General features: G+C 38.7%; 1 protein-coding gene across 8 annotated transcripts in view; it reads right to left on the minus strand.

Moving 5' to 3' along the window:
* pax7a (paired box 7a) overlaps window positions 1-12,273 on the minus strand; it is a 69,122-nt gene extending 56,849 nt beyond the window's left edge. For 2 of the 8 annotated variants that reach the window (XM_052526839.1, XM_052526838.1), the window contains exons 1-4: window positions 11,755-12,273; window positions 10,169-10,443; window positions 9,490-9,619; window positions 9,130-9,258 (exon numbers count right to left, since the gene is read on the minus strand). In XM_052526839.1, the coding sequence (XP_052382799.1) occupies window positions 9,130-9,258; window positions 9,490-9,619; window positions 10,169-10,443; window positions 11,755-11,839 (619 nt within the window). In that variant the 5' untranslated portion in view covers window positions 11,840-12,273. Of the gene's footprint in view, window positions 1-9,129; window positions 9,259-9,474; window positions 9,620-10,168; window positions 10,444-11,754 lie in introns of all 8 variants that reach the window. The other 6 variants (XM_052526843.1, XM_052526842.1, XM_052526841.1 and 3 more) reach the window with 3 other exon arrangements.
* Between the last annotated feature and the right edge of the window lie 205 nt (window positions 12,274-12,478).

Genomic DNA, 12,478 nt, shown 5'->3' on the forward strand with positions numbered 1-12,478 from the left:
ATTCGCAATTTAAGTGCATAGATTACTTTATTTTATTTTACGCTGCTCCTATTGTGACAGGTGCATGATAGTGGTCCATTCTAAATCAAAACAAATTTCACACATACAACACCAGTCAAAAGTTTGGACACACCTACTCATTCCAGAGTTTTTCTTTATTTTTACTATTTTCTACATTGTAGAATAATAGTGAAGACATCAAAACTATGAAATAACAAATATGGAATATGGAATCATGTAGTAACCAAAAAAGTGTTAAACAAATCAAAATATATGTTATATTAGAGATTCTTCAAAATAGCCACCCTTTGCCTTGATGACAGCTTTGCACACTCTTGGCATTCTCTCAACCAGCTTCATGAGGTAGTCACCTGGAATGCATTTCAATGAACAGGTGTGTCTTCTTAAAAGTTTAATTTGTGGAATTTATTTTCTTCTTAATGCATTTGAGCTTATACGTTGTGTTGTGACAAGGTAAGGTTGGTAGACAGAAGATAGCCCTACTTGGTAAAAGACCAAGTCCATATTATGGCAAGAACAGCTCAAAAAAGCAAAAAGAAATGACAGTCCATCATCACTTTAAGACATGAAGGTCAGTTAACACAGAAAATGTCAAGAACTTTGAACGTTTCTTCAAGTGCAGTCACAAAAACCATCAAGCGCTCTGATGAAACTGGCTCTCTTGAGGACAGCCACAGGAAAGGAATACCCAGATTTACCTCTGCTTAAGAGGATAAGTTAATTAGAGTCACCGGGCTCAGAAATTGCAGCCCAAATAAATGCTTCACAGAGTTCAAGTAACAGACACATCTCAACATCAACTGTTCAGAGGAGACTGCGTGAATCAGGCCTTCGTGGTCGAATTGCTGCAAAGAAACCACTTCTTAAGGAAACCAATAATAATAAGAGACTTGCTTGGGCCAAGAAACACAAGCAATGGACATTAGATTGGTGGAAATCTGTCCTTTTGATTGATGAGTCCAAATTTGAGATTTTTGGTTCCAATCATGTGTCTTTGTGACACACAGAGTAGGTGAATAGATGTTCTCCCCATGTATGATTCCCACCATGAAGCATGGAGGAGGAGGTGTGACGGTGTGGAGGTGACACTGTTTGTGATTAATTTAGAATTCAAGGCACACTTAACCAGCAATGCTACCACAGCATTCTGCAGCGATACGTCATCCCATCTGGTTTGCGCTTAGTGGGACAATCATTTGTTTTTCAACAGGACAATGACCCAAAACACCTCCAGGCTGTGTAAGGGTTATTTTACCAAGAAGGGGAGTGATGGAGTGCTGCATCAGATGAACTGGCCTCCACAATCATCCAACCTCAACCCAATTCAGATGGTTTGGGATGAGTTGGACCGCAGAATGAAGGAAAAGCAGCCAACAAGTGCTCAGCATATGTGGGAACTCCTGTTGGAAAAGCATTCCAGATGAAGTTGGTTGAGAGAACCAAGAGTGTGCAAAGCTGTCATCAAGGCAAAAGGTGGCTACTTTGAATAATCTCAAATATAAAATATATTTTGATTTGTTAAACACTTTACTGATTACAACATGATTCCATATGTTTTAATTCATAGTTTAGATGTGTTCACTAATATTCTACAATGTAGAAGACAGTAAAAAAATAATAAAGAAAAACCCTTGAATGAGTAGGTGTGTCCAAACTTTTGACTGGTACTTTATATATTTTTTTGTTTAAAAATAGAAAAACCCTATCACAGGTTAGAAAAACGATTAAACGTATGTTTTTTGGTTTTAGGATCTCTAGGACATCAGTTAGATGGGCAGCACACATCATGGGGATGCTATAAAATGTCATATTGGCTGTCAGCCATTAACCCACTGTTACACCTTTTAAACTGTAAAAAAAAATGGCAAAATGTCAAGACGTTAATAGATGTCTATTCTAATTAATGTAATAGCTAATTAGCACGCATTGCCAAAGTTCATGCGCCGGCTGCCTTGTTTAGCCCGCTGGATGGCCATATAATTGACACAGTAGCGGGAAAAGACTGGAGAAAAAAAGACTATCCTTCGAGCAATCCATTTCCAAGCGTCCTCATGCTCATTCCCCTCTCCGTCTCCTCAAAAAGGCTCGAACGCCGCATTTGCTGGCCCTGACCAACCACCTACTGTTTCCCACCGATACACTTGCACGTTTAAACGCCCTGATTAGATGTGACAAGTTCAACGAGTTGGTTTCAGAAAAGGAAAAGATGGTCAAGTTATGATTTCCGAGTCAGACTCACAGGGGACCCCTAGCAAACCCTGTCAACCTCGCTCTGTAGTCTCGGTCTCCAATAAACGGAAAGCTAAGGATGTCACAGAGGCATGCAACGATAAATACGATTATTGCTAATTAACAATGGATACCTTTAATCATAATAACAATCATTAAAAAAAAGAACAACAAGAAGAAGATTAATAATGATAATAACCATAAATAATCAAACATAATACTGTGAGCTTATGCAATGCATTGCTCAACATTAGCTCAGGAAGAGAAAACGAACCAAATCTTTAGACCAAATATATTTCGTTTGTTCCCCCCACCCTTTAACATTTCATGGGTAACGTTGCTGAAATCAAACCGTGTTATAACAAGCTGTTATATATTATAGTAATCCGTCATCATAATCACACAACTGCTAAAAACTATAAAAAGCTCAACATAACCTGTGCCTTCTTGCACTGTAGCCGATAGATAGGTCAACTGAAATCAGTGCCTTCTTGCAGAGGAGGCTTTGTTGGAGACAAGTTATTGGAAAAGTTTGCTGAAAGAATTAAGATACCTTGAGTACCTGAGGCCCTCTCCCTGGGATACCAAGATGAATTACAGGGGAAACCGCAATGAGTTGGATTTGTAGGGGCCCCTGCACCAGTGAAATACCTGCACAGCGGTGTATAAACCAGCCATGCTGAAGTTAAACGAAAAAATAAAAATGTAACTGAAATATGACATGCAGCATTGTGGGGACTAGTTTGGGAAAGTTTTTTCATGAGTTACTTGTCGTATAATGTTATAAAATGGATTACTATTTCATTATTGTACTATAAGGAGATTGTCGATAGAGGGTAATCGATACTCTATAGGCCTACGTGTGTACAATACATGCAGCCCACTTGTTGCAATAGGCTAACTGAAGCGTTACAGGCAATATAGAACAAAGTAGCATTTTGCTAAAAAAAAATAACATTTTCTATCTGTTTTCCATTATGTCATAATTATGTTGGAACAATAAGGTATCGAAAAAGAATTGCACAAAAAAAGGACTTGACTCAATATGTCTGCAGCAACTTATCATCAGCATTGAACATGTGATAGGGTCACCAAACATTAAAGTCAAAACATGGCTAAATAAGACAGAAATGATAAGAACATCCTGCACACTACTGCTATGAGCGGGGGCCTTGAGGGATATACTTCCTTCATAATTTGTACCGTATGTCTTGGCCCGGTAACGGTTCTGTGACCCCCATGCACACTAAATACCGTGGTGCTAACAAGACGCATTCAAAGTATTGACCACATTAGGGAAATGTGAAACGAGTTCGTCTACAATAGATTAAACAGATAATCGTCATTATTATCAACAACGACGACGAAAACATACATGGATTAAAACGTCCGGAATTGTTTTAACTATAACACAGTATAGGACAATATTTAAATATTTTTCAAGCATGAAATGTTAACCTTGAAATGAAAGTATTGTATCCAATAAACTATGTGTGATCATAACCCTAAATGAGACGGGAAATTGAATATTTTTGTACGTTATTAAGCAGGAAAGGATTATGAACTCGTCTTTATAAATGAGATAAAAATCCCCATGTCTTCGTCTGTACACTTCTCAATGTCCCCTAAGTAGCCGGAGAGGAAAGATTGTCCCTTATGGAGAATCCCACATTACAAGAGATCGAAAAACCATTATCCTAAGAAGTGTACGCATGATAGGACGCGTCCCACGTGACAAGCAGTGCTTTAATTAATAGACCGGCAGGCTTGAAAGAGCTGTCTGCAATGATGAACTCCCCCACTGCGCACAGACGTCAATTTAACGTCTATTCTACGTTAGTTCAACGTAATTTAATTGCAATGACGTGAAATGACGTTGATTCAATCAGTGGGACCATTGTGTTTGAGCCGTCACAATAATGTTTCTGATAAGCAAAATGTTTGAATTCCAAAAGCTTCTCCATTTCTTCCAGTTAGCTGTCCACGCCTAGGCTAATTTCTATATTCAATTGCTCTTTCTTATTTGTCTCTTTTTAACATGACTGCGGAAAACGAAAATACTGCACATAACATTCGGGGTCCTCCTCAAATTCACAGGTCGCCAAAAACATTGGTTATAATTGCGCGTTAATGCTCCTCCCGAGGAGAGAACGAATCGTTCAAAGGTTGTCTGTATAAATGGCCATCTATCCGTTTAACCTGTACCATCGGTTGACGTGTGGTTGTTTGGAAATAATGCCAGGGGCTTTCCAGATGCCATTCCATTCCGCCATTGCTCAGCTTGTTTCAAGTTTCACGACTGAAGGACAAAAGCAAACCATGACATAAATCACTATGTGTACAGATACAAATACGAAGAGTGAAAATAGTGGCGGCTAAATTATTAAAGGGGTCCGTCCATGTACTGTTAATTGTATAAGCGCTTGTCAACCATGACCCCTGCGAAATTTCGTTCACTGTCGAAGAAATCGGCTTCGCTGCAAACGATTTAACATAAATGAGAAAGGATTGTGTACGTTTTAGAGAGCGCGGATTCTATCTTAGCCTGCAAGTGATTGAACTGATTTACGCGTATTGAGACTCAAAATTCAGTGTCCTGTCAAAATCAAGAAAAAGCTTTCCTAACAAACCTGTTTAAATTCCAATTATTAAAAACTGTGGTTGGTTTGGGTAATTTGATGGGAGGACGGGTCATAATAATGCTTGGAACGGAGTTAATGGACTGGCATCAAACACATGGTTTCCATGTGTTTGATGTATTTGATACCATTCCACTAATTTTGCTCCAGCCATTACCATGAGCCGGTCCTCCCCAATTAAGGTGCCACCAACCTCCTGTGTTTGATTGGTTCCAGGATTAAAACATGGTCTTTAACGTGGTTTTGACTGTCCATTTCCATAAAATAGCTAATTACACGCTACAATAATATACGCTAGTATTAAATTAATTTACATTATTTGACAACATTTGGTAGGCTATAATTGATTTTAAATATTTTTTTAAAGTGTCTAAATAATGCGCTTTCTTATAGGCTACAAGTTGCAATTAATATATTGGTTAGAATCAGAAATTATTATTATTAGGACAATTATTAATTATATGATTATTATAATATATTTTGTTATCAATAATATCATAATCGATTATATGATTAGCTGTAGCGAGGGCTTTAAACTTTTGCCCCCTCTGTGTGCAAGAAATCCACCAATGTAAATTTCAGTGAAATGTGTCGAGAGCAGGCTGCGGGGAAAGGGGAGGTTAATCCGAGTTTAATGCAGTGAAGCACATCGCAGGGTCTGGGCTATGATGGGTATGTTATCTCTGCCCAACATTTGGGTATCCCTCTATTTCAACCCAGCCAAAAAGCTGGAAGAAAGTGCAGATGGAGTTACTCTCAATGCCCGAGGAAAAATAATAGCTAAATAACTTCCCCATACTTTCACTAAATCTCTCTCACACGCTAGCCTATTCCAGATGGATTTGTTTGAAGTGGGTTCTCGCTTCATTCCCTGTCCTTCTCATTCAGCACGGCTTTAGACCCCGAAATATAGCTACATTATATTTCCGTAGACATAGAGAGAGAGAGAGAGAGAGTGTGTGTGTGTGTGTGTGTGTGTGTGTGTGTGTGTGTGTGTGTGTGTGTGTGTGTGTGTGTGTGTGTGTGTGTGTGTGTGTGTGTGTGTGTGTGTGTGTGTGTGTGTGTGTGTGTGAGTGAGTGAGTGAGTGAGTGAGTGAGTGAGTGAGTGAGTGAGTGAGTGAGTGAGTGAGTGAGTGAGTGTGTGCGTGCGTTGAAGACACGAATTGTAATACTTATTTATTTAGGTATTTACATATTTTAACTTGTTTTGTTTGTTTGTCATTTAAAAAATGCTACACATGTTATGTTATCTCATAGATGATGTGATTCTTTTCTGTCCCTTTGTATATAACATCCATGTTCTTAATCGGCACCCATGGTCATTTAATTGAATATGCACAGAGAAAGCGAGCCCGGAGCCTCGGATTGCCTGACACCACAGTGGCTCTCCGATGCTCTCTCTCATTATCCCTTCCCAACGCCCAGAAAGCCAGTCTGGCCTCTGTTTGATTAGATTGAGAACCTCAGGTAATCCGACGATTTTCTGAAGTGTCCATTGCCTCCACCTCGCCAATTCATGCTGGCTACAGAGGACCGTTTGTTGGTTTAGTAATTGCAGATGGTCCCTTTTAAAAGAACGGGTTCATTCTTTCCCTGGCGGTCTGACGAGTCATCCACAAACAATATATCCAAGACTGAGAACATGCCGTTTGGCGTTTTGTGGAACCCCTTCACCCCGTTGGTCGCCTATTGAAACTTGGCACCGTCATCGCAGCCCCTCACTATCACTCTGCGTTTTTGAAGACGGCAGGTGGATGCTCTTTAATTGTGGAAAGCATATATGGATGAATATTCTTATCAAAATTAGATAATGAGCCTGCGTTCCATTTACAAACATGGAAGCGCAGTTCAACTTTGTAAAATCTCCACAGACCATGGTGATCTATCTCCATACCCTTATTTAGTCTTAGCCTATTGCAACTTGCTTGAAATTTTACAGAATAAAATAGCCTACTTGTTTTATCACGTCAGATTACAGAGGGAAAATCTGTGATGTAAAACTAAAATAAATGAATACACAAATAAATACATGTAAAACATGTAAAGATATCTGAAGTGAACCAGAAATGTAATGAATGTGTGCCCAGGGTGAGCCACTGTGAGCCCCGCTCAGAGATGAAAGTGAAAATAAATAAAAGGCTACGTTTAATCTGCTTTAAAACCCTTCAACACAACGTTTGTGCTTCAAACTCAGAGAGTGAGGGGCTGATTGGGGATAAATACATTTCTTACCATGCCTGCAAGCTATTACACCCCTCTCCAACACAGCCGCTTATTCAACAGACACCGTTTCCATTAGACCTACTTGCTCTAATAAGTCTTAACGTTATTCAATGCAATTTGGATGGTAAACTGCATTAGGGAGAAGACGAATCTTTTTATGAATTAAAAAGCACATTTGGTGTTCTGAGTTAACCTATTGAGGAAAGATCTGACGCGATCATTTCCAACATTCTGATGTGACACTGTTGCAAGCAAAATCATATCTCAGAATTAATATATCAGAAATCAGGCCGATTAAATTGTTCGATGTAAAAGGTGGTAAACAGACTCCTGTTTTTTTATTCGTGTATAAAGCATCGAATAAGAATGATTCAAATTATCAGAAAAAATAGCAATACGATTAAGAATGCACTTAAACATTCGGCAACAGTTCACCTTGGATTGCAAGGTGAAATCAGAGACCGACATTTTACAATGGGTCAATTTGTCTGAGGTTTTAAGCATATCTGTTTAGAAACGGAAAGACCAACATTTTTCCATGATTAACCACACCATACAGAGCTAAGAAACACAATGGTCCGACCTCTAAATGAATAAATGGACACAAGCCATTAAAAAAAGAAAGAACCGTTTTGCACCATCAAATGCGCTTTCTCCTCCAACAGACTATTCCTTAATATTACAAAACTATCTACCAGCGGGGTGTACTGAATAATTCATTTCCCTTTATATCTACCCTGCCCTTTGTCCACACTTTTTTTTTATCTCTCTCTCTTTGCCGGTTTTTGAATGAGAATGAACTGACCCTTTTGCTGCCATGCTTTCTAGGATTTACCGTTGTACCTTGGGATCTTCACTTTCGAAACGCGTCAATGGATGAGAGAGGTTGTGCGACTGAAGTTCATCTTCAAGTTTCAAGAAGTTTGGCAGTGTCTTTTATGGGGGAAAAGCTTTTTGTGAACTCTTATCTAAACCCTATTCAAGGATGTTTGATCATCTTAAAGGGCGACCTTTGTCTCTTTCAGGAAAGGTTTGTATAAGCACTGTGATTTCTCTCTCTCCCTATAGGTTACTCAATGACAGAGAGCGCACTGACAAGTGGCACAAAAAGCACGAACCTACTAACTCAATGAAGTGTTCATATAGGCTTATATAAAAATATAAATTAACAATAAATCTGAGTTATCTTAAAATAGTAGCTAAATAAATCAATAATGTAATGCATTCCTATTACCTAATGTTAAAAATAACATATTCACAATAAGAGTTTGTTTGTATGAAAAATGTGTGTTACAAACTAGTGAATGTGTGCATGCCTTAATGTAATTGCCATGAGTATTAGAGGAATATGGCTGCAGAGAAGTTGCCCTCTTCGTCTCAGTTTAACTGACAGAAGATGTAGAGCCTCTAACTGACATTGATTGTCAAATGGGTCAACTGTCAGCTGTCGTTTAGGGGATCGTTAAAAGAGCGCGAGAGGAATTTGTTACACAAATTAATTTTCTGGAGCTAAATACCTTCCGTCAGGCTCACATAAATAATTGAGTAATTGAGTAAGGACTGGCTGGGACTTAAAAGCAGGAATGAATGCACCAATCTGTGAGAAGCTCTTCAGATGTACCGTAAATTGTATAAGAATTTCCCAAGAGATATATAGAATTTAAATAAATTGTTGACCTAGTTGAAAACGATAAAAGATCATCTGAATGAACAGGTGTAATAACGTAACATCCAAATAATAGAGTAAAAATACTTCGTTGTATAATAGGAACAGGATCTACTAAAGTGTAGTAATAATAACAACAACAATAATAATAACAATAATAACAACAACAATAATAATTATGGTTGTTGATGATGTTGCTATTGCAATAATGAATCATGGGCCTAATAGAGAATGATTGTGTGTTTATAGGCTACCGTACATTGTATTATTGTTTAATACCACAAAAATTAATGACACAATTTAGTCACAATTTAAAGCTAAATAAACTGACGTTTTTCTTTGCTGGCCTACCTTTATCACCGAGAATGCCATCGATGCTATGCTTTGTTTTCTTTTCCCCGTCTTCATCCTTCTTATCGCTATCGTCGTCGTCATCTTTCTTGCCGAATCGCGCCCTCAGAACTCGGCTGATGGAACTCACTGAAAACAAAACAAGCCTTGGATTACATTGAAGTCCTAGTACTTTTGTGTATACATGAATGATATATTTCTTCAAATGTATAGGTTCATTTCAAGACAAGGTGAACAATTCTGAAGTCACAAAAAAATAAGTAAAATAAGTAAAAACTGCATTCCAAATGTGTGCATACCAGACAAGTCTTACAGTAATCACCATAAGAAGGAAAAGTTGCTTACCAGATGAAGCCTCACCTGAAGGAACAGTGCTTCTGTCGCACACCCCGTCCTTCAGCAGCTTGTCCCGAATTTCCCAACTGAACATCCCGGGGTTTTCTCGCTTGTACTCTTCAATCCGCTTCTCCACGTCCGGAGTTGCTACCTGCTGTGGGTTTGAAAATGTACAACGGCCGAACACAGAGAGGGGAAAGTCGAAGCAATTTTTAAGTCACATGAAGAACATGATCTTCTAATGTATATGGATACAAATACACATAACAAACCTGATATATAGACTTGTTTCCCTGAGGGGGAGTTTGAAATGGAGGCGCATGCCTTCTTTCGACATTACAAACCAAGGCCTATAGACGACTTCCTGATTGTAAGCCTAGTGACTTTTTTGTTATCGAGTTGTAGGCCTATGGTTCATGTCTTCATAGGCTACCTCACAAATCATACCCACACAACAATGCATGTGTTTTACTCTATGCAATACCTGTAATCATAACTTCTAGACTATAGGCCTAACTAATGTTTCTATGTTAAAAATGTTGCCTCATGCATTCATGCAGGTGTGTAAAATACACGTGACATAATAACTGAAGAAAACGAAGAAGACGAAGAAGAAGACAGATACATTGACACGGATCGCAGGTCAATGTGTATCTGAAGTTTGTCGATTGTGAAATAATGTAGAGACTAGTCCTCCACTCACCCTGGGCTTGCTGCCTCCTATAGCCCCGGGTCGAATCGAACCGGTCTCCTGGTACCGACAGAGGATTTTGGAGACGCAACCATGGGAAACTCGTAGCTGTCGCGAGATTACGCAGGGTCGGATGCCGTGGTGTGCCATCTCTACTATCTTGTGTCGGATATGATTTGGCAGCGGCCTCCCGTTGATGAACACTCCACCGAGCTGGTTCACCCGACCTTGGCCAAGGGGGGTTGATACTGTTCCACAATAAACATATTCAGGTCCTGCATATTGTCCTGATGATATTGATATTGTTAAAGTTTAATGCGAAAGAGATCAAGTTAGACAACAATGCAATGACAAAGAGGGCATCGTGAAAATAGGCTTATGATAAACAATTCAATATGTGAAATTGGTTTGGTGCTATATAATTCATTGATATCTTACTGAAAGTTATTTCACATAGACTATAATTAAAATCAAAATTAGTAGTCCTAGGCCTGTATAGTTCTTGACAATCAAATGCAATCAATTCAAATAGGCTACTCACATACACCTATAATAATGATGATTATAATAATTATAATATTAATAATAATCATTTTCGTCGTCTCAACCATGATAATAATACATTAGCCTAATAATAATTGTATGGACGTGCCGAATAGCAGTGACGTTTATGATAATATACCATAATGTAGGCACTTTCCAAACATATCCCACAGCTCATCCATTCTCACTAGAGAACGCAGACAAACTCATTCCCAGTCAGCCTGTCTTGCAGGATGTATAATTAGAGCCATAGAGCACTCGAGCATCCAATTTCGCATTCAAGAGGCACTAAAGAGTGTGACACTTTCCACCTTGATTATTCCTAGTCATGCTGTACAAATATTGATGTGATCCTTTGAGCCATCTCTGTGCTGCTGTGTATTTTATTTCCATTTGTAGCAGCAGGATACTCCAACAAATCCTGGAGCGTCAGTAACATGCAAGCTACGTGGTTTTGTGTATTTATGTTAAAAGCTCTTGAGCACGAACGAACTCGCTGTGACTGGGAACGATTCCCATAAATACATGCAAATACAAATTGGTACTTTTCCGGGGAATATGCTAAGATATTGTTTGTATTTCCTTGCATAGTTTATCATTTAACTGATGCAATTATCTTAGCAACAATGTCACCATTGGTTTGGTAACTTTTCAATAAAGAAGATAGTCTATTACGTATTAAAAATTAAATGAAGTCAAATGTTTATTATCCATACTGTCATTGAACATTTGCATAAAGTAAACATTATAAATTATACTTTAAAATTAGTCCTATACCTCTAAAATCAACATGTAGGCCTGTCAAGCAATGTTAGACTGTCTACTCTGATATATAAAACAACAATTTCAATGTCTTTGTAGGCGTAAATCAATAGACAAATCGAAACACAATTGGCTAATATTTCACAAAGATGATCTACAAAAAATTGAAAACACAATTGCCCAATATGTCCTAATATTTTACAAAGATGAGCTACAACCTTCCTCCAAGCTGACGAGTTTGTTTTTCTTACAACTCTCTACAAAGATTTTCCAAGTAAAAAAATATGACATACCTTCCAGAGGGAATCCGGTGCGGGGGTAGTTCTGGCCTGGCGCAGGGCGCATCATTCGAGGCACTGTTCCTGGTAAAGTAGCCATTCTAGCTACTGGAGAAACACCTAGTGGGCACTGGTACCAAATTCTTACTCGCGCAAAGTCCAGACAAGAAAATGTAGGTATTTGCGGATAGGATGTAACGAAATGTCTTCTCTCAAAAGGATTTAAAAAATCGAACTATAAATCGTAGTCCCAGACAGAGAAACGCGTAAATACTAAAACCCCTCCAACATAAAAAGTGTTGATGTTAGTCATGCAGAGATGCCGGGGTAAAAGAAGACCCCAATAGTGAGGAGGTTTGTGGTGTGTAAAGGGAGGGGATACACCTTGCACTCAAATGTGTAAATGGGCAAAGGTTATTTAATTCTTTGCCTTGATATACTTAGTGGTCAACAGCTAGTTTTGATAACGTCTGCTTGCTGGTTGAAAGTGTAAGTGGCCAACTTTGGCGCACGTTGTAGGAGGAGACAGTAGAGCCCGCCGATAGGCTCGACGGTCTTTCTTTTATTCATGATGGGAGAGTGGGTATAGCCACCGACCTGCCGACCAATCACACAACGGCATAGGACGTAAAGCACACATTTCGTTTTGAATTCATTGCATCACTACCTTTACTTTACAAAACAAAGAAACTAAATGAAACAGATGTGATAGTAATCCTTGTACCTGGGGAAAAAAACG

This window comes from Oncorhynchus keta, chromosome 10 (genome assembly GCF_023373465.1).
Source record: "Oncorhynchus keta strain PuntledgeMale-10-30-2019 chromosome 10, Oket_V2, whole genome shotgun sequence".
In the NCBI taxonomy this organism is placed as follows: Eukaryota; Metazoa; Chordata; class Actinopteri; order Salmoniformes; family Salmonidae; genus Oncorhynchus; species Oncorhynchus keta.